This window comes from Oncorhynchus masou, chromosome 33, assembly GCF_036934945.1.
Source record: "Oncorhynchus masou masou isolate Uvic2021 chromosome 33, UVic_Omas_1.1, whole genome shotgun sequence".
Classification (NCBI taxonomy): Eukaryota; Metazoa; Chordata; class Actinopteri; order Salmoniformes; family Salmonidae; genus Oncorhynchus; species Oncorhynchus masou.
This window is the reverse complement of record NC_088244.1, coordinates 28401341-28423276: the sequence shown is the minus strand read 5'-3', so window position 1 is coordinate 28423276 and position 21936 is coordinate 28401341. Positions and strand designations below refer to the sequence as shown.

Genomic DNA, 21936 nt, shown 5'->3' with positions numbered 1-21936 from the left:
GTTGTTTTGTATATCATTGTTTGCAGTCGAGGCACAGCGCATCATTTGTTTTCCATGTGGATGTCATTGTTTTTGCGCTTTAAAATTATTTTTGCAATGTTTTTTTCCCTCCTGATAGTGTTTCCTGCCATTGTCTTTAGTACTCTGCCTCCAGCCTCCAAGCTGTGCCTGTCCCTCCTACCTTAACCCCCCTCTCCCCAGCTCCTCTCTCTCACACACTCTCACTCTCTCTCTCTCTCTCTCACACACACACACACACACACACACACACACACACACACACACACACACACACACACACACACACACACACACACACACACACCACTGCACACATTCTCATCCTCCTTCTTTTCCTCCACTCGCCGCTTCAGCTTCTGAGGCAACTCGGACATAAGTTACCCAAAAGTCAGTGATAGGGGGGACCAACTGTGAACAGGTTATGCGTACATGTGACTGTGTGTGTTAGAGAGAGAGGGGGAGTCCACCAGTCAGCTCAGAGTGGTTCATCTGTTTCTCCCTCCCTCTATGCCTTTTGTTGCGGCCCCTCACTTTCCCCCTGCTAGCCTGGATAGCGGGAGCTGACACTGTGCCTGCCTGCTCTGGACTGGATATGGCGTAGAGACACCCTGACGCTACCCTGACTGGATGTTCACCTTACGAGCTGGTGAGACCCTGCTTCAGCCCTACTCTAACTTTACAGAAGTTACGCTTTCATTAAGTCTGTTTTTATGTCTGTTATAGTATGGAAGGAGAATGTGTCTATGTGGAAATGCAACCATGTCTTAGTCCTCTTTTGTGTGTGAGCTGGTTTAAAAATCACTGGTGGATTAAGTTTATGTTCAATGTCAATTTTGTTTCAAAGTCAGCGCTTCAGAGATTAACATCGTACCCAGTCAAAGTGCTCTCTCTCTCTCTCTCTCTCTCTCTCTCTCTCTCTCTCTTTTCTCTCGCCCTTTCCCCGGTTCCTCTCCCTCTTTTCTCTTCTCCCCCGGCTCATTCTGCAGCCCCCGGCTCATTCTGCAGCCCCCGGCTCATTCTGCAGCCCCCGGCTCATTCTGCAGCCCCCGGCTCATGTTTCCAGCTTCCTCCTGTTGTTTTCTGCACAGGTTTTCTCCTCCTCTCTGAGCGTGCTCCCACGCTCTCTCAGAGAAAGGAAGGAAAACAGTGATAACCATTTGCGGAGCAGCAAGATGGAGCTGCTTTAGTTTGCCCTGTGTCTTTAATAGTGTGGAACATTTAAGTGTGGCTTTTTTTCTTGCTTGTTTTGTTGTTTTTGGACCAAAGTTTTATTTTTTGGGCGGAGGGGTGAGAATTGGAAACAGACCCACCCACACTGGAAGTGAGTTAGCCCGCATTTGTGATGTGTTGACTTTCAGAGGACAGACAAATTGTCAGAGAGGACTTTGCTAAAGGCAGAGGGAATATGTTTGGCTTATTCTGTTGTTGTCACTAAATCCCCATAGTTTACATGTGCATAGGAACCGGAGAGGAGAGGACAGGAGAGGAGAGGACTGGCCTCTGTCATGGGCTGGTTTGAAAGGGAGGGAGCGGCTTGTGTCCATCTGGGACAATCCCTAGTGCTGAGTGCTGAAAGCTTCCCCACCCTGCTCCCAAATCCTGTTTCCCTCTGCATACAAAACTGGTAGGGTTGTAGTTAACTTGACTCTGAGTGTGGGCTGGGGGAGTCTGTGCATAGTCTCTGACAGTGTTGTGCATGTTATCATTGTAGCTTGGTCACCAGAGATTTTGGTGATGCATCAGCTGTGTTTACACAGGCAGCCCAATTCTGATCATTTTTTTCAATAATTGATAGTTTGACCAATATCATCAGATCTTTTCGGTCAAAATACCAATTAGTGAAAAAAAGATCAGAATTGGGAAGCCATACTTAACCACCATGTGATTGTAATGCATGAAGCCTCCATCAATCACTTAGCCTGTTATAACAACATACTGATACTTTCTTCACTTTTATAGACTTCAAATATGTCCACCTTACAGGACAAACTTACAACTACAAGGATGCTCTCAATCTAATCTTCGCTGTGCTCGTCACAGACAGATAGCAGATACTATAATGCATTCCACTTGCCTCACTCCTCATCTACAGTAGCCTATCTTGTATCTCTCTACACCCTTTACATTCCACTCTTTCATTGGCCTCTTTATCAAAGACCCTCTCACTTTCTGTCAATGTATCCCTCCTTCTTTTTCTATCTGACTGTCACTTTCTGTTACTCCATCCAGTTCTCTCTCCCCAGCCCTCTTCCTTCCAGCCTGTGTGGTCAGTGATAAGGGGCAGTAGCCCTTCCTGTCCTGACTGTGTTGATTTCCACTCCAGTCTCTGGACAACCCTGCCCCTGTCCTGTGTCCACTGGGAACCTCCTTCCACTCTCAGTGTGTGAACAGCTCTCTCTACACACACACACACACACGCACACACACACACACACACGCACGCACACACACACACACACGCACGCACCCACGCACGCACGCACCCACGCACGCACGCACACACACACACGCACGCACACAGCCACACGCATACAGCCACACGCGCACACACAAACAGCACTACATACACACAAAATCATTTTGATCAGAGTGGCTGTGTGATTTGAAGCCTCACTGAGTATCACCACATTCAGACTGGAGGCAGAGCAATATCTTTCCTAGCCCATTGAGCCTGACTGAACAGATGGGTGAGAAAGGACTCAGTTACTGACCTTGGGTGTGGGAGAGACCACGGGATGATTGGCTAATTACCTCCAGTGTTGTGGTATACCCACACCGTCCATATGGGACACCAGGGGCGCCGTTGAGCTTAAATCAACACCAACGACACTCATTCATCACCTAATGGCTTCCATTTACTGTGAGTGGCCCGGGGCGGTGGGGTGGGAGGTGTTAGAGGGTGCTCAGTGGCTGTTATGCTGTGGCTGTGGCTGTGGCTGGAGGTCAGGAAGGGTTAAGAGGTCACATGGAGCCTAGGAGCAGGACTTCAGGGCAGGATATCCTGTCAGGAAGAGCCATGGTTTTCTCTCCCCTGTATTCCCAGGCATGGAGGGCTAGTGGAGCCGGAGCCCACAGTGAAGGTGGGGGCAGGGTGGGTACTGGTCTGGTGTAACATTTCACTCACATCTCAAAATAAATGGAGCAACGAATCTTCCACATGTTGCCCTCCAAGGGTTGTGTATCTATGGCAAACTTGTTTGGTGTATCTACTGTTGGACAATAGACAACGGTAGGCCTGAATGTGCCTATTGAATCAATATGGAAATCATAGCCTAGACATTGTTTGCTGTGTTTGGTATTCCAGAGATGTTCTTACCCCTGTTGAGTCCAGATGAAGTATTTAAGTGAAGAGGTGCTCCAGATGAAGTGGCTAAGAGACCAGGGTTGAGATGAACGAGGCGGAGTTAGAGGCAGTGGTGGCTGCTGACGGGGGGACGGCTCATAATAATGGCTGAAAAGGAGCGAATAGAATGCGGAGTTATGGATACCATGTGTTTGATATAAATGATACCATTCTGCTCCAGCCGTTACCACGAGCACGTCCTCCCCAATCACGTTGCCACCAACTGTTCAGAGGAGAGATGCAGAGGAAGCAGGGTGGTTTACTACCTTACTGACCGCCCTCCTCTGGTGATACAATGTAACTACAGATGCTGCCGCTTTGCTTACAAACTTCAGGCCTGATAACATGTCATAAAATGATTTAAACAATGTTGATTGTCACAATCAGAAAGTGTTTTATTTAACCTTTATTTTAACAGGGAAAACATATGGAGACCTAGGTTTCTTTTACAAATGTGCGCTGTATATTCAACATAAATCTATACATTATACTCAAACATATACACATTAGAATACAACAACACAGTCATGGGAAGCATCACAAATCACCCAGAAAAGCAGTCTCATTCCTCCACAAATGAGTCCCCAAACAATACTCTAAATTGCCCAAACGAAACCAGAACATCAAGATGAAATGTATTTAGAATTTTGTTCCAGGAATACGGTGCATTAAAACTAAAAGCAGATCTACCTAGCTCGGTGGAGACTCAAGGAACCTCGAGTTATCCAATCCTGTGAACTGGTTACACAACCCTGGTGTCTATACTTCAACAGCAAAGTTAGGAAAGACAGAAATTATGAAGTAGGGCCTAGTAAACACAAAGGGAGTAATGTAGAGATCTACGGGTCTTTAGCAAAGTCCAGCCAGCCTTTTGATACAGGATGCAATGATTAGTATCAAAACTATCACCTGTAACAAAATGAAGGGCACTATGGTAGATGGCATCCAAATCTGCATCCTACTGCTTAGAGAAAGGTACAATCTGTTTCTGTAGAAAAAGACAACTTTAAGTCTTAGCTTCTTAACCAGCTCCTCTATATGTTGTTTAAAAATCAAATCCTTGTCAATCCAATTGCCGAAGCATTAATGTGCAGGAACACGTTCAATTGGAGAACCACCTAATCAGTGAACATGTAGTTCATCTGAAACATACTTATGAGAGTTTGAAAACAACATGTCATTGTTTAAATCAGGAAGGGATTCTAAAATAGCTATATAATCTGACTGGTTTTGACACATCCAGATCAACAGTCAGGGCAATAGCATACATAATAGTATCATCTGTATATAGACAAAGTAAAAAAACAACAATTAGGATTGACCAATGGGGTTTATATGAGTAGTGAAGAGAAGAGGTCTCCAAATCAACCCCTGTGGTACACCTTTATGTACTTCAAGACATTCAGACTTAACCCCATCAATCATGAAGGCCTGAGTTCTGTCACTAAGATAATCATGAAGCCATGAACAGGCGTCCGAGCTCAGGCCGATCAAGGAAAACGTATTCAATTAAATAGCATGATCAGCAGCATCAAAAAGATTTTGACAGTTCCACAAACAAAGCATCACATTTCATTTTAGTGTCTAAATCATTGACAAGATCATTAAAAAACTACAGTGGTTTCTGTAATAATGATGTGCCCAGGCCTTAACTTAGTACTTGTGTAACATTTTGATATAAATCTAGATAGATAGAATTTCTCACATTCAAGAAGCAGATAGGCAGATGAGTAACTGATACAAGTGTGTGCGTAACATAGAGATGGAAAGACAGAATGTGACAGGCTATTTTGGGCTTCTCTCCATGTCCTACGCCCACCTCGTTTGTCTTGTTGTTATTGAGAATAGTGGGAGTTGAGATGTGAGATCTCATTCTGATCACCGATATTGAGGCGCCCTCTGGGATTCCCCCTGGGCTGTCTGGCTCTCTTGAACCATCTACAAAAAAAATGCATGAAATCAGATTCAAGTTTCATTTGAGAAGGAGATTTAGTTTCCATTGAGCTATGACTGGAAATTGCCACATTTGGTATCTGTATTAATCAATATTAAAAATAGCAAACAAAAGGTATTCCATTGTTCTTTCCTATAGTATTATAGGTATGTGCTCATGTGAAACTCATCATCATCAGACATACCACCTAATGTTGTATTGAATAGATTATCAATCTCCATTTAAAAAAATATATATATGAACACAGTAGAGCTTGATGACTGTTCTAGAGGGAACCTAGTGTGAGCTGTTTTCCTTTGTTTTGGAAAGTGGCTGTTTGAACGTGGTGGTGTGCTGAGCAGACACACTGATGATGGACAGGATAGAGAGATCTAACCAACACTTTCCAGTTAGGCCTCTTCACAGCCAGCTGTATGTTTCAGACTCTCGCTCACACAACCACCCACCACGTCAGTGAACGAATGGACACTAAAAACCCCATGGAAAATGTGCTATGCGTGTCCCTGTGTATATGTGCGTATTTGTTAGTATGACTGTGTGTGAATTGGATTCTGTACGTGCAGTTCAGGGGGTGTACGACTGATTAGCGAGGGCCAACAGACATTATGCTGGGTCGCAGGTAGCCAAGTGGTTAAGAGCATTGGGCAAGTAAATGTTGTTGGTTTGAATCCCTGTGCTGACTGGGTGACGAATCTGCCGGTGTGCCCTTGAGCAAGGCGCTCAACCCAAATCGCTCCAAATAAGTGACCAAAATTGCTCTGCTAAATGACCAAAATGATCCTGTACTGTAAACCCTGTCCACGCCATCCTCCACTGCTGCTCCTTGCTTATATACAGCACTGCACACTGTTATCCCATTTCTGTCAATCTCTTTCAAACACACACACACACTTGCATGTGTGCACAAAAATACACACACGACTCCAATATTAAACATCTAAACATCCACTGATCCAGTTGTAGTATTCACTCTCCAACAAACTGTCCTGTACTCAAATCCATTCTCCATGTCTTTCTCTATGCTCTTCTCTTCTCTCTCTCTCTCTTTCTCTCTTCTCTTCTCTCTCTCTTTCTCTCTCTCTTTCTCTCTTTCTCTCTCTTTTTCTCTTCTCTTCTCTTCTATTCTCTTCTCTTCTTTCTCTCTCTCTTTCTCTCTCTCTCTCTCTCTCTCTCTCTCTCTCTCTCTTTCTCTCTTTCTTTCTCTTTCTCTCTCTCTCTTTCTCCCCTCTCTCTCTTTCTCTCTTTCTCTCTTTCTCCCCCTCTCTCTCTCTTCACCATACTGTGAGTGTTATAACTATGACTGCTGCTTCCATACCTCCTTATCCAGCATTTTTCACATTCCTTTTGGCTTCTTAAAGGGAAGGACCCTGTTGGCAAGCTGCGACCAGACATCCTCACATCAGATACATTGCTCACTCCTCCATTCTCCCTCCTTCACTCTCTCTTCTTTCTTCCCTCACACTGCAGTAATAAAGTATAAGCCTACCAGTTCACATATATGTTACTGTTACCCTCTCCCACAGCCTGGTGTTTCTGTGCCAGGACATTTATTCACTATACTGCTGGTACTGGTCACTTGGACCATTTTATAGTGTGTTTCATAATTGGTGAAATATGAGTCTCCACAGATTTTAAAATGATCTCATTTATATACACACAAGTAAATGCACAGTACTGTATTTTTACAACTGCATACTGTCCACACATGTAGCTAACATAAAGCCCAACCGCGCCTTGATCTAGACAGCCTCATGAGGTTTGATTCAGTGGAAAGTTTCTCAACAGCTGGTCCAACAACTGTAATCTAGTTATATCTATATTGAATTCAAACGCTCGTTATTACCAACTTTCTGCTTCAGAATGACTTAGCGCTTCGGTTCTCCTTTAATCACAAAATGGAAGTGATTCATGGCAGGAAAACATATTTCACACAAATATGTGGTTTATAAATATGGATTAAAATGCGCAGATTGAATTTGTAAAAAGCTTTATTCTATATTTTGATACAGCAAGAATACAACATGTGTATTATTTCTTAAAACATAGATGCTGAATTAGTGTGGATATTTCAGAAATTGTATCTTGATAATTTGTTGGGTGGTGATGGAGTAGGCCGGCAGGGTGGTACATGTAATGTGGTGAGCTGCAGGCTGTCTGCCTGATATTTTACACTCAACACCCACCACCACAGTTGCCCTCCTCCCTCCCTCCCTCCATCCCTGTCCCCGTCTGTCTGATGCCCTCCTCCCTCCATCCCTGTCTGTCTGATGCCCTCCTCCATCCTTGTCCCTGTCTGACTGATGCCCTCCTCCCTCCATCCCTGTCCCCATCTGTCTGATGCCCTCCTCCCTCCCTCCCTCCATCCCTGTCCCTGTCTGTCTGATGCCCTCCTCCCTCCATCCCTGTCCCTGTCTGTCTGATGCCCTCCTCCCTCCATCCCTGTCCCTGTCTGTCTGATGCCCTCCTCCCTCCCTCCCTCCCTCCATCCCTGTCCCTGTCTGTCTGATGCCATCCTCAATCCATCCCTGTCCCTGTCTGTCTGATGCCCTCCTCCCTCCCTCCCTCCATCCCTGTCCCTGTCTGTCTGATGCCCTCCTCCCTCCATCCCTGTCTGTCTGATGCCCTCCTCCCTCCATCCTTTGTCCCTGTCTGTCTGATGCCCTCCTCCCTCCCTCCCTCCATCCCTGTCCCCGTCTGTCTGATGCCCTCCTCCCTCCATCCCTGTCTGTCTGATGCCCTCCTCCATACCTGTCCCCATCTGTCTGATGCCATCCTCCCTCCATCCCCTTCTGTCTGATGCCCTCCTCCCTCCCTCCTGTCTGTCTGATGCCCTCCTCCCTCCCTCCCTCCATCCCTGTCCCTGTCTGTCTGATGCCCTCCTCCCGCCATCCCTGTCCCCATCTGTCTGATGCCCTCCTCCCTCCCTCCCCATCTGTCTGATGGCCTCCTCCCTCCCTCCCTCCATCCCTGTCCATGTCTGTCTGATGCCCTCCTCCCTCCATCCCTGTCCCCATCTGTCTGATGCCCTCCTCCCTCCATCCCTGTCCCTGTCTGTCTGATGCCCTCCTCCATCCCTCCCTCCATCCCTGTCCCCGTCTGTCTGATGCCCTCCTCCCTCCATCCCCATCTGTCTGATGCCCTCCTCCATCCCTGTCCCCATCTGTCTGATGCCCTCCTCCCTCCATCCCTGTCCCTGTCTGTCTGATGCCCTCCTCCCTCCATCCCTGTCCCCGTCTGTCTGATGCCCTCCTCCATACCTGTCCCCGTCTGTCTGATGCCCTCCTCCCTCCATCCCCGTCTGCCTGATGCCCTCCTCCCTCCCTCCCTCCCTGTCCCCATCTGTCTGATGCCATCCTCCCTCCATCCCTGTCTGTCTGATGCCCTCCTCCATCCCTGTCCCCATCTGTCTGATGCCCTCCTCCCTCCCTGTCTGTCTGTCTGTCTGATGCCCTCCTCCATCCCTGTCCCCATCTGTCTGATGCCCTCCTCCATCCCTGTCCCTGTCTGTCTGATGCCCTCCTCCCTCCATCCCTGTCTGTCTGATGCCCTCCTCCCTCCCTCCATCCCTATCCCCATCTGTCTGATGCCCTCCTCCCTCCATCCCTGTCCCTGTCTGTCTGATGCCCTCCTCCCTCCCTCCATCCCTATCCCCATCTGTCTGATGCCCTCCTCACTCCATCCTTGTCCCCGTCTGTCTGATGCCCTCCTCCCTACATCCCTGTCCCCATCTGTCTGATGCCCTCCTCCATCCCTGTCCCCATCTGTCTGATGCCCTCCTCCATCCCTGTCCCCATCTGTCTGATGCCCTCCTCCATCCCTGTCCCCATCTGTCTGATGCCCTCCTCCATCTCTGTCCCCGTCTGTCTGATGCCCTCCTCCCTCCATCCCTGTCCCTGTCTGTCTGATGCCCTCCTCCCTCCCTCCATCCCTGTCCCCGTCTGTCTGTTGCCCTCCTCCCTCCATCCCTGTCCCCATCTGTCTGATGCCCTCCTCCCTCCATCCCTGTCCCCATCTGTCTGATGCCCTCCTCCCTCCATCCCTGTCTCCGTCTGTCTGATGCCCTCCTCCCTCCCTCCCTCCCTCCATCCCTGTCCCCATCTGTCTGATGCCCTCCTCCATCCCTGTCCCCATCTGTCTGATGCCCTCCTCCATCCCTGTCCCCGTCTGTCTGATGCCCTCCTCCCTCCCTCCATCCCTGTCCCTATCTGTCTGATGCCCTCCTCCCTCCATCCCTGTCCCTGTCTGTCTGATGCCCTCCTCCATCCCTGTCCCCATCTGTCTGATGCCCTCCTCCATCCCTGTCCCCATCTGTCTGATGCCCTCCTCCCTCCCTCCCTCCCTGTCCCCATCTGTCTGATGCCCTCCTCCCTCCATCCCCGTCTGTCTGATACCCTCCTCCCTCCCTCCCCGTCTGTCTGATGCCCTCCTCCCTCCCTCCCTCCATCACTGTCCCCATCTGTCTGATGCCCTCCTCCCTCCATCCTTTGTCCCTGTCTGTCTGATGCCCTCCTCCCTCCATCCTTTGTCCCTGTCTGTCTGATGCCCTCCTCCCTCCCTCCCCATCTGTCTGATGCCCTCCTCCCTCCCTCCCTCCATCCCTGTCCCCGTCTGTCTGATGCCCTCCTCCATCCCTGTCCCCATCTGTCTGATGCCCTCCTCCCTCCATCCCTGTCCCCATCTGTCTGATGCCCTCCTCCATCCCTGTCCCCATCTGTCTGATGCCCTCCTCCCTCCATCCCCGTCTGTCTGATGCCCTCCTCCCTCCATCCCTCCCTCCATCCCTGTCCCCATCTGTCTGATGCCCTCCTCCCTCCCTCCCTCCATCCCCGTCTGTCTGATGCCCTCCTCCCTCCCTCCCTCCCTCCCTCCCTCCCTCCCTCCCTCCCTCCCTCCCTCCCTCCCCCTCCCTCCCTCCCTCCCTCCCTCCCTCCCTCCCTCCCTCCCTCCCTCCCTCCCTCCCCCTCCATCCCTTTCCCCATCTGTCTGATGCTCTCCTCCCTCCATCCCTGTCCCCATCTGTCTGATGCCATCCTCCCTACATCCCTGTCTGTCTGATGCCCTCCTCCATCCCTGTCTCCATCTGTCTGATGCCCTCCTCCATCCCTGTCTGTCTGATGCTCTTCTCCCTCCATCCCTGTCCCCATCTGTCTGATGCCCTCCTCCCTCCCTGTCTGTCTGTCTGATGCCCTCCTCCATCCCTGTCCCCATCTGTCTGATGCCCTCCTCCATCCCTGTCCCTGTCTGTCTGATGCCCCCCCCTAATCCCTGTCTGTCTGATGCCCTCCTCCCTCCCTCCATCCCTATCCCCATCTGTCTGATGCCCTCCTCCCTCCATCCCTGTCCCCATCTGTCTGATGCCCTCCTCCCTCCATCCCTGTCCCCGTCTGTCTGATGCCCTCCTCCCTCCATCCCTGTCCCCATCTGTCTGATGCCCTCCTCCATCCCTGTCCCCATCTGTCTGATGCCCTCCTCCATCCCTGTCCCCATCTGTCTGATGCCCTCCTCCATCCCTGTCCCCATCTGTCTGATGCCCTCCTCCATCTCTGTCCCCGTCTGTCTGATGCCCTCCTCCCTCCATCCCTGTCCCTGTCTGTCTGATGCCCTCCTCCCTCCCTCCATCCCTGTCCCCGTCTGTCTGTCCCTCCTCCCTCCATCCCTGTCCCCATCTGTCTGATGCCCTCCTCCCTCCATCCCTGTCCCCATCTGTCTGATGCCCTCCTCCCTCCCTCCATCCCTGTCTCCGTCTGTCTGATGCCCTCCTCCCTCCCTCCCTCCCTCCATCCCTGTCCCCATCTGTCTTAGGCCCTCCTCCATCCCTGTCCCCATCTGTCTGATGCCCTCCTCCATCCCTGTCCCCGTCTGTCTGATGCCCTCCTCCCTCCCTCCATCCCTGTCCCTATCTGTCTGATGCCCTCCTCCCTCCATCCCTGTCCCTGTCTGTCTGATGCCCTCCTCCATCCCTGTCCCCGTCTGTCTGATGCCCTCCTCCATCCCTGTCCCCATCTGTCTGATGCCCTCCTCCATCCCTGTCCCCATCTGTCTGATGCCCTCCTCCCTCCCTCCATCCCTGTCCCTGTCTGTCTGATGCCCTCCTCCCTCCATCCCTGTCCCCATCTGTCTGATGCCCTCCTCCATCCCTGTCCCCGTCTGTCTTATGCCCTCCTCCCTCCATCCTTGCCTTTGTCTGTCTGATGCCCTCCTCCATCCCTGTCCCCATCTGTCTGATGCCCTCCTCCCTCCCTCCATCCCTGTCCCTGTCTGTCTGATGCCCTCCTCCCTCCATCCCTGTCCCCATCTGTCTGATGCCCTCCTCCATCCCTGTCCCCGTCTGTCTTATGCCCTCCATCCCTGTCCCTGTCTGTCTGATGCCCTCCTCCATCCCTGTCCCTGTCTGTCTGATGCCCTCCTCCATCCCTGTCCCCATCTGTCTGATGCCCTCCTCCATCCCTGTCCCCATCTGTCTGATGCCCTCCTCCCTCCCTCCATCCCTGTCCCTGTCTGTCTGATGCCCTCCTCCCTCCATCCCTGTCCCCATCTGTCTGATGCCCTCCTCCATCCCTGTCCCCATCTGTCTGATGCCCTCCTCCATCCCTGTCCCCATCTGTCTGATGCCCTCCTCCCTCCCTCCCTCCATCCCTGTCCCTGTCTGTCTGATGCCCTCCTCCCTCCATCCCTGTCCCCATCTGTCTGATGCCCTCCTCCATCCCTGTCCCCGTCTGTCTTATGCCCTCCTCCCTCCATCCCTGCCCCTGTCTGTCTGATGCCCTCCTCCATCCCTGTCCCCATCTGTCTGATGCCCTCCTCCCTCCCTCCATCCCTGTCCCTGTCTGTCTGATGCCCTCCTCCCTCCATCCCTGTCCCCATCTGTCTGATGCCCTCCTCCATCCCTGTCCCCGTCTGTCTTATGCCCTCCTCCCTCCATCCCTGTCCCTGTCTGTCTGATGCCCTCCTCCATCCCTGTCCCTGTCTGTCTGATGCCCTCCTCCATCCCTGTCCCCATCTGTCTGATGCCCTCCTCCATCCCTGTCCCCATCTGTCTGATGCCCTCCTCCCTCCCTCCATCCCTGTCCCCGTCTGTCTGATGCCCTCCTCCATCCCTGTCCCCGTCTGTCTTATGCCCTCCTCCCTCCATCCCTGTCCCTGTCTGTCTGATGCCCTCCTCCCTCCCTCCATCCCTGTCCGCGTCTGTCTGATGCCCTCCTCCCTCCCTCCATCCCCATCTGTCTGATGCCCTCCTCCATCCCTGTCCCCGTCTGTCTGATGCTCTCCTCCCTCCATCCCTGTCCCCGTCTGTCTGATGCCCTCCTCCCTCCCTCCATCCCTGTCTGTCTGATGCCCTCCTCCCTCCCTCCCTCCATCCCTGTCCCCGTCTGTCTGATGCCCTCCTCCCTCCATCCCTGTCTGTCTGATGCCCTCCTCCCTCCCTCCATCCCTGTCCCCGTCTGTCTGATGCCCTCCTCCCTCCCTCCATCCCTGTCCCCGTCTGTCTGATGCCCTCCTCCCTCCATCCCTGTCTGTCTGATGCCCTCCTCCCTCCCTCCATCCCTGTCCCCGTCTGTCTGATGCCCTCCTCCCTCCCTCCATCCCTGTCCCCGTCTGTCTGATGCCCTCCTCCCTCCCTCCATCCCTGTCCCCGTCTGTCTGATGCCCTCCTCCCTCCCTCCATCCCTGTCCCTGTCTGTCTGATGCCCTCCTCCCTCCATCCCTGTCCCCATCTGTCTGATGCCCTCCTCCATCCCTGTCCCCGTCTGTCTTATGCCCTCCTCCCTCCATCCCTGTCCCTGTCTGTCTGATGCCCTCCTCCATCCCTGTCCCTGTCTGTCTGATGCCCTCCTCCATCCCTGTCCCCATCTGTCTGATGCCCTCCTCCATCCCTGTCCCCATCTGTCTGATGCCCTCCTCCCTCCCTCCATCCCTGTCCCCGTCTGTCTGATGCCCTCCTCCATCCCTGTCCCCGTCTGTCTTATGCCCTCCTCCCTCCATCCCTGTCCCTGTCTGTCTGATGCCCTCCTCCCTCCCTCCATCCCTGTCCGCGTCTGTCTGATGCCCTCCTCCCTCCCTCCATCCCCATCTGTCTGATGCCCTCCTCCATCCCTGTCCCCGTCTGTCTGATGCTCTCCTCCCTCCATCCCTGTCCCCGTCTGTCTGATGCCCTCCTCCCTCCCTCCATCCCTGTCTGTCTGATGCCCTCCTCCCTCCCTCCCTCCATCCCTGTCCCCGTCTGTCTGATGCCCTCCTCCCTCCATCCCTGTCTGTCTGATGCCCTCCTCCCTCCCTCCATCCCTGTCCCCGTCTGTCTGATGCCCTCCTCCCTCCCTCCATCCCTGTCCCCGTCTGTCTGATGCCCTCCTCCCTCCCTCCATCCCTGTCCCCGTCTGTCTGATGCCCTCCTCCCTCCCTCCCTCCATCCCTGTCCCCGTCTGTCTGATGCCCTCTCTCTGGACCACATTGTGATCTTGGGCAAAGTTTACCAGGTCTTGTCCTGAAAGGCCTAAAATAATATCTGTATCTTATTGACTTGAGTTGGAATGTACAGCAAAGTTGCAAAAATTCTGTCAATTCTAATGTAATTAAGAGGCATGCCAGGATCTTGCTGTGGAGAGTCCTTGTCAGTGTAATATATTTAATTTTACCAGAACAAATTCTTATTTTCAATGACGGCCTAGGAACAGTGGGTTAACTGCCTGTTCAGGGGCAGAACAACAGATTTGTACCTTGGCAGCTCGGGGATTTGAACTTGCAACCTTTCGATTACTAGTCCAACGCTCTAACCACTAGGCTACCCTGCCGCCCCATTGTGCATGTGGGAGTCGGAAGTTTACATACACCTCAGCCAAATACATTTAAACTCAGTTTTTCACATTTCCTGACATTTAATCCTGGTAAACCTTCCCTGTTTTAGGTCAGTTAGGATCACCACTTTATTTTAAGAATGTGAAATGTCAGAATAATAGTAGAGAGAGTGATTTATTTCAGCTTTTATTTCTTTCATCACATTCCCAGTGGGTCAGAAGTTTACATACCTCTCAATTAGTATTATTATTATTATTGTTATTATTTTTTCCCCCACCTTTATTTAACCAGGTAGGCTAGTTGAGAACAAGTTCTCATTTACAACTGCGACCTGGCCAAGATAAAGCAAAGCAGTGTGAACAGACAACAACACAGTCACACATGGAGTAAACAATAAACAAGTCAATAACACAGTAGGAAAAAAAAGAGTGTATATACATTGTGTGCAAAAGGCTTGAGGAGGTAGGCAATAAATAGGCCATAGGAGTGAATAATTACAATTTAGCAGATTAATACTGGAGTGATAAATGATCAGATGGTCATGTGCAGGTAGAGATACTGGTGTGCAAAAGAGCAGAAAAGTAAATAAATAAAAACAGTATGGGGGTGAGGTAGGTAGGTGGGCTATTTACCGATGGACTATGTACAGCTGCAGCGATCGGTTAGCTGCTCAGATAGCAGATGTTTAAAGTTTGTGATGGAGATAAAAGTCTCCAACTTCAGTGATTTTTGCGATTCGTTCCAGTCACAGGCAGCAGAGAACTGGAAGGAAAGGCGGCCAAATGAGGTGTTGGCTTTAAGGATGATCAGTGAGATACACCTGCTGGAGTGCGTGCTACGGGTGGGTGTTGCCATTGTGGCCAGTGAACTGAGATAAGGCGGAGCTTGACCTAGCATGGACTTGTAGATGACCTGGAGCCAGTGGGTCTGGCGACGAATATGCGGCGAGGGCCAGCCGACTAGAGCATACAGGTCGCAGTGGTGGGTGGTATAAAGTGCTTTAGTAACAAAACGGTCTGTTTCATCAGACTAGAGGACATTTCTCCAAAAAGTACCATCTTTGTCCCCATGTGCAGTTGCAAACCGTAGTCTGGCTTTTTTATGGAGGTTTTGGAGCATTGGCTTCTTCCTTGCTGAGCGGCCTTTCAGGTTATGTCGATATAGGACTCACTTTACTGTGGATATAGATACTTTGTACCTGTTTCCTCCAGCATCTTCACAAGGTCCTTTGCTGTTGTTCTGGGATTGATTTTTACTTTTTTGCACCAAAGTACGTTAATCTCTAGGAGACAGAACGTGTCTCCTTGCTGAGCAGTATGACGGCTGTGTGGTCCCATGTTGTTTATACTTGCGTACTATTATTTGTACATGTGAACGTGGTACCTTCAGGTGTTTGGAAATTGCTCCCAAGGATCAAGGATGAACCAGACTTGTGGAGGTCTACCATTTTTTTCTTGGCTGATTTCTTTTGATTTTCCCATGATGTCAAACAAAGAGGCACTGAGTTTGAAGGTAGGCCTTGAAATACATCCACAGGTACACCTCCAATTGACTCAAATGATGTCAATTAGCCTATCAGAAGCTTCTAAAGCCATTTTCCAAGCTTTTTAAAGGCACAGTCAACATCTGACCACCTGGAATTGTGATACAGTGAATTATAAGTGTAATCTCTCTGTAAACAATTGTTGGAAAAATTACTTGTCATGCACAAAGTAGATGTCCTAACCGACTTGCCAAAATATAGTTTGTTAACAAGAAATGTGTGGAGTGGTTGAAAAATGAGTTTTAATGACTGCAACCAATCTAAGTGCATGTAAACTTCCGACTTCAACTGTAAATACATGTAGTTCACAGCTGACCACATCCTGTACATATAGAACTAACATAGAGGCCTCTTCCCCTCAAATTAACTGACATCTGAACGTGGTAAATATTCTATAAAAATACAGTTCAACAGATTTGAACTGGGCCCGCTGTATGTCAAGCCTCTGTTTAAACATTTTGGATATATTTGATTTAGAAATTCTTAGTGTCTTATACAGTCACTCTAAAAGAGTGTTTGTATGCATCACGTCTCTGACACAGCATGATATGGGTCAAATGAAACAGTTTAACATCCATCTCAACCAGAGCAACAGATTGGTCACTGCTGCCTGTCTATTACATTTGGATGTTACAGTGCAGCGTGGCTCACATAGGCCAGCGCCTCGCCAGTGCGCCTAAACTTCTGCCTGTGTTTGTGATCATGTGTGTGTGCCTCCCCGTGGGCTGCTAGCCTGCTGTGCCATTTCGCTGTCACACACACTGTGGTCTTGTTATTTTCAGCTCATGCCGGACGTGATTCAGACTGGGGGATTGTGTAATTGACAAGACAAACCACACACACATGCACACACTCATAAACAGCCACACTTTGGGAGGATTTCTGGTAAGGGTGCTGGGCTCCCCCTGTGCATACGCATGTGAAGGCGAGTATAACCCACAGCACAGCCTGCGTTAGGTTTCGTTCTTGGTGTGCATGAGCAGTTTGTTTTACTGTTGAGCTTGAAAACTGCATCACGGAGGTTGAGTGGAAATGAAAGCAGTGCTCAAGCCGGGAAAAACGCCTTTAAAGGATGGACTGAACTCTTTATCATAGATCCCTTTCTGTCATTTCCTGTCCTCTAAACACACACAGCACACGCAGGTGATGCTCGAATCCCACCTCAAACCCTCATATTGTGTTATTTGCACTTCTGCAAAAGACTTGTAGGATCTGATTTTGAGTCAGTTTGCTACAGCAGGAAATGTGCATTATTATGTGGATTATAATTAACAGACATTTTTGTAGGGGTTGATACAGTTTTTGTAAGGGAAAATCAAGTCTGAATTTTTTTAAATCCAAACATCAGTATTTGTATTGTTACTTTTAAACAACGCATTAGGGTCACAGGAAGAGTTTGTGGGAGGTGACAGATAAAGTAATGTGCATGGGTTACCTTGTCCAACAGATAGACAGGAAGCCCTTAGTAACTATTTAGATCTCACCATTTCCTAGGAGCTACTGTTCATAAAGACATTTCATCGAAGTTTTCTGAGAAATGGAAGATGCCCAGATGAAGCTGACAAATTACATCTCACCTTTTCTCAGAGTTCCATATGTCTCTGCTATAACCACACATGCTGCTAATTGAGACAATAGCTACTAGAGCACTTGTAAACTCTATATCATGCTGTTTGGTTTACTTGATTGATGTCATAAATTCACATGGAAATGCTACATTGAGAAACATATTGGAACAGAGAATATGTATTATTACACAAGTTATTACATGTTTATAATAGCGTTGTCCAAAAAGTACGAGTAGAGGACTCTAACATAGTTATTCTCTTGCAATAAACAGTGGTTGCCATGTCAGCAGGTGGAGCTGTAGAAGCCATCTGAACAAAAACTATGAACAAAGTTTCGGACAGGAAAAAGTACGGTGTTCGGATTGGCTACAGAGTGTACCAATAGGAAGCTCCTATGCTGAAACAATGGCAGAGAGAAGTTGTGTGATGTCAACGCTATTTTTGGTGCTACCCGCCTAGATTTCTATTTTCGTCTTCTTCAGGGGCTGGACTTACCAAGTTGCTTGCGACAACTCTTTCTTTCTCACTCTCTTGTACTACTGACGAATCTCATCCTTTGACCCTGGTCCGGTTCCCTGTAAGTCCTTTCACAAAAAGCCAAGGCTTCAAAGGACGAATCATATCATTGCCTTTTTTTGTTTTGTTTTTGGAGGAGTAGCCAGTTTTAGAATGTGGCGTTATTTTGTGACTTATTCTTACAAGGTAACACATTTTCTTTCATGCCCATAACTTACGAGATCTCAGATAATTATTCGGGGTTATATTGCAGCAGTAGAGAGTACTCTATATACCCGGGAATGTATCATACTGGTTATGTTTATGTGCACCGCAGCCAGGTCTGTCATTCTACAAATAGGTTGGCAACGTTTTGAAACAAGCCGATTTAATTGGGGCTACAATCAACCTCTCCTCGCAGGGCCGTCTTGTAAATGTAGGCATGTTATTTCTCTCCCTTCTCGTTTCCATGGCATCCCCTCAGAGCAGATGTTCAGGCCAGGGCAACAGGTTTTCTCCGAGAGAAGAAAATGAATTCCATTGTTGAATTGTTACAAGAAACTTCGCGATCGTAAAGCGATACTTTTTGTCGGAAGCAAAGTGTTTCTTTTTTTCTGAAAGCTGTGTAAGGTCCTTTGTTTTAGACAGCCTAGACTTTTGATACATATGTTTGATGTTATCTATCACGAAGATAACATTGATAGTTCATTGCTCTGATGATTGTGAATAATAAACTTTCTCTCTCCGGTCTGCAGATGCAATCACGGCGTCGGGACCTAACCTAGACAAAGACCAACGGGACAGCGTTTTTTCAAGAGTGGCAGGTAGGCCCCCTAAATGTGTCACTTCAGCCGTGAAATAACAATGTAACAACTCATTGCTGCATATCACCTCACGGTCTTCAGAATAGGCCTGGCCTACATACATATATATTATATATATCTTTCAGAATGAGTTAATTTTTTAGATGGGCTACATCTGTTTGCATGTCACCAACCCACCCGCTATTCAAGGTTCTTTGAACAGGTCAGAACAGTTATGCAGTTGTCAGAAACGTTCAGATCGAATCTATTCTGTCTGTCTATAGCAATCTATGCTCAGACAAATATGGAAATATCCTGGAGAAAACATTGTTCTGGGTTGAGCGTTTCTAATGAGGATGAGCATGTCATAGTCAATGATTTGTCAGAGGAAGTCAAGTATTTTCACTTGAAACACGTGATTCTCTAGATTTATAAACTTTCAGAGCAACACAGGTACACAAATCACAACACTACAGTAGGATAGGGGATCCTATATTCTTATGTTTTCACACCACAAAGTACTCCCAGAATGACAAACACAGTACATATGATTCAGTAAAACATGTACTGTGTATGTTGTTGTTTTGAGTCTGATGGGGATGAATCCTGTTTGAACTATCAATCAGTGTTCATTGTAAACGCTAACATGCTTATTACGTGTGTGGAATAGTTGGCACTGACGGCTACAGTCTGAGTGTATGTATTTGCTCTGACTGCTAGCTCTTGCTGTGCCAGGCTTATGTTCCATCCTTCCAAACGAGTCCGGTTTCCTTAGAAAAACAGAGTGAGGTCATGGCCGAGGCGGCAGTGTCCAGTTTCATGTGTGTCCGTCCAGGCCAACTGACACGACCCTTCTCCTCTGTCCCTGTCGCTATTCATCAGAGGGCTGTGCGTCTCATTCTCCGCTAGCTGCTGCTGTTGCTCTGATGAGACACACAACAAGCCCCCTTAATTGAAGTTAAATCAATGAGGTAATTAAAACGAGGCTGTGGTCCGTCAGCGCTGTGCTGTGGTTGTTCCTCAGATCCTCCTGTTGTGATTCTACAGCCACCTGCCAGAGAAAAGGTACTTGGTCTGTGATGTGTTATGTGCCCAGACGGTACTGTATCATTCCATAGCAAGAAGCTCAATATCAGTTAAAGATATTTTCCAGCAGTTTGGATTTGGATCATGCCAGCCTATTCAGAGTCTGGAACCGAGTACGTGTCTGTGGTTTGCTGTTTGTCTGGACAAGGTATTTGTTGCTTGTGAAACCACAGAGTGAAGGGTTGTGATACGGAGAGTGAAGGGGATGAGAACTCACAAACCCTCAAAGAATATAGTCTTACATTTCCCTTAACATACCAGGAACGGAGGAAAATGGAGATAACAATAGCAAGATTGTTTTGCAAGGAGCTGCAGTAAAGATCACATTTCCTGTTTCTGACTGAAACCCGGGTCAGCTGACTCCCTCCCTCCCTCCCTCCCGTTGCTGTCTTGAGAGAAAAAGCCCAGAGGGTTCAATTGAACTTTTAGTCAGGGAGGCAGAGACTTTTAGTCCTGTATTAGTCCTATATACAACTCGACTGAAGTTGGATAGATTGATCGTTTGCTGTCCTTTAGATCCATGAAATAATTTGATACAGGTAGATACATATTCCTTGTGGTGACAGACCTTGTTATCTGTGGAACCAAACATTGTTGAATGTGAAATGTGAGTCTGGATCCCTGAGGCAGGCCTGTAAATTGTGTCCCTGCTGTCCAGGAATTGGTTTCATAACGGCAGCATATACATATAGCATTTACCTCTCAGGCCAGTTGGACATGTTAAAAAGTTACCAAGTCACCTTAAGAAAACTCCCAGCTCTGCACCAGGAGCTGAAGTCAGTTAATGATGCTCTGCTAATGGTCTCATGGTCTACCTGTGTTCACTTTGAATGCCAGGAACCAAGAAAATAAATCTACTTACAGCTCTGAGGTTTGCTTACTGGATTTGGAGATGGATACGTTTCTGGTCTCCGATAACGACTGTGGGTTTTGCAGTTATGTATTCAGTGTGAGTGCGTGTGTTTTGTGTGTGTGTGTACATGCGTGTGTGTGTTACCAAGAATTTTAATGTCCTCTTCTGTTGTTGTTCATTCAGTCAGAGAAGTGTGACTCTGCATATTCATGGTTTTCCTAGAACAGTTGTTAAAGTGTAAAAGTCTCAGAGAGTCTGCGATAGGGAGAGGGATAGAAAGAAACCTTGATAACTGCAGAGGGACACCGGGACTTAAACTTGGCGAGAGACAGGAAAGAAAAGAGAGATGCACGGATGTCAGAAAGATGTCATTATCTGCATTTTTGTGTGCACTCATATGCCGTTTACCTTAACCACTGAATTATACTGTAGCCTCTCCTCTTCTCTCAGAGAGCAGTAAATGTAGCAGAAGCTGTCCTCTTTCCTTTCTGTGTCTCTGCCAAGCTGGGCTGGCCATGAATGTTCTGTTTTCGTAGTACCTTAGGGTTAGCAATCCAGGGGCCTTTCTTCTCTCCTCTCGTCCCTCTCTCCCCACCCAGGAGCCAGACCAGGGTTCACTACACAGTGTCCCCATACTGCTGACCTCTGGGTCAAGTGGCGGAACTTTCGTTTACCTGTCTGTTCTGCTCTCAGGGTGATGCAGGAAATTGTGTTTCACTTTGTAGTCATGGTTATACAGTACAGGTTGCTCCTTCATGGTTCAGTGCAACAGGCTTGTTGAGAGAGCGCTATGTAGTCCTTTATTGGGTGCATCCTCTTCTTAAATAACATGACATAGAATTAAACCGCAGTAATTGATGCATGCAAGACAAGTGGAACCTTTCATATCACACCATGTAGCCTACAGCACAGCTGTCTGTAACAATGTTTGTTTTAGTTTCTTGCTAAGAGATGTTGTGGTGATACGGTGGTGGCATGGCTGAGACAGGTGTGTGTTGTTGTAAGGGTTGTTGATGTGGGTGTGTTGACGTATGTTGGGCCTGGGTGATGAGTGGGCCATGCAGAGTCTCTTTGAGAGAGTTGCTGTGTTGAGTGTCTTATCTCACTGGGGCTGTGGGGAATGTGTTTGATGTTGGAGGTGGAAGGAGGGGTGGAAACACACACACACACTGGCTTTTAGGAGTGCCTAACCGAATAGCCTCACCACCCAGCAAACAGGGGACGTCAGGGGACGTTCTGCTATGCCCTCCGACGAACCATCAAACAGGCCAAACGTCAATACAGGGCTAAAGTTGAATTGTACTACACCGGCTCCGACTACAAAGGAAAGCACAGCTGCGAGCTGCCCAGTGACACGAGCCTACCAGACGAGCTAAATCACTTCTATGCTCGCTTCGAGGCAAGCAACACTGAGGCATGCATGAGAGCATCAGCTGTTCAGGACGACTGTGTGATCACGCTCTCCGTAGCCGACGTG

At 48.9% G+C, this 21936-nt stretch overlaps 1 protein-coding gene across 6 annotated transcripts in view; it reads left to right on the top strand.

The window, feature by feature from the left end:
• The first annotated feature begins 289 nt into the window (after positions 1 to 289).
• The window catches only part of LOC135528184 (histone deacetylase 7-like), a 77548-nt gene continuing 55901 nt past the window's right edge, over positions 290 to 21936 (top strand). For 3 of the 6 annotated variants that reach the window (XM_064957085.1, XM_064957086.1, XM_064957084.1), the window contains exons 1-2: positions 290 to 667; positions 18473 to 18541. In XM_064957085.1, the coding sequence (XP_064813157.1) occupies positions 649 to 667; positions 18473 to 18541 (88 nt within the window). In that variant the 5' untranslated portion in view covers positions 290 to 648. Of the gene's footprint in view, positions 668 to 17712; positions 17925 to 18134; positions 18343 to 18472; positions 18542 to 21936 lie in introns of those variants that run through there. The other 3 variants (XM_064957088.1, XM_064957087.1, XM_064957089.1) reach the window with 3 other exon arrangements.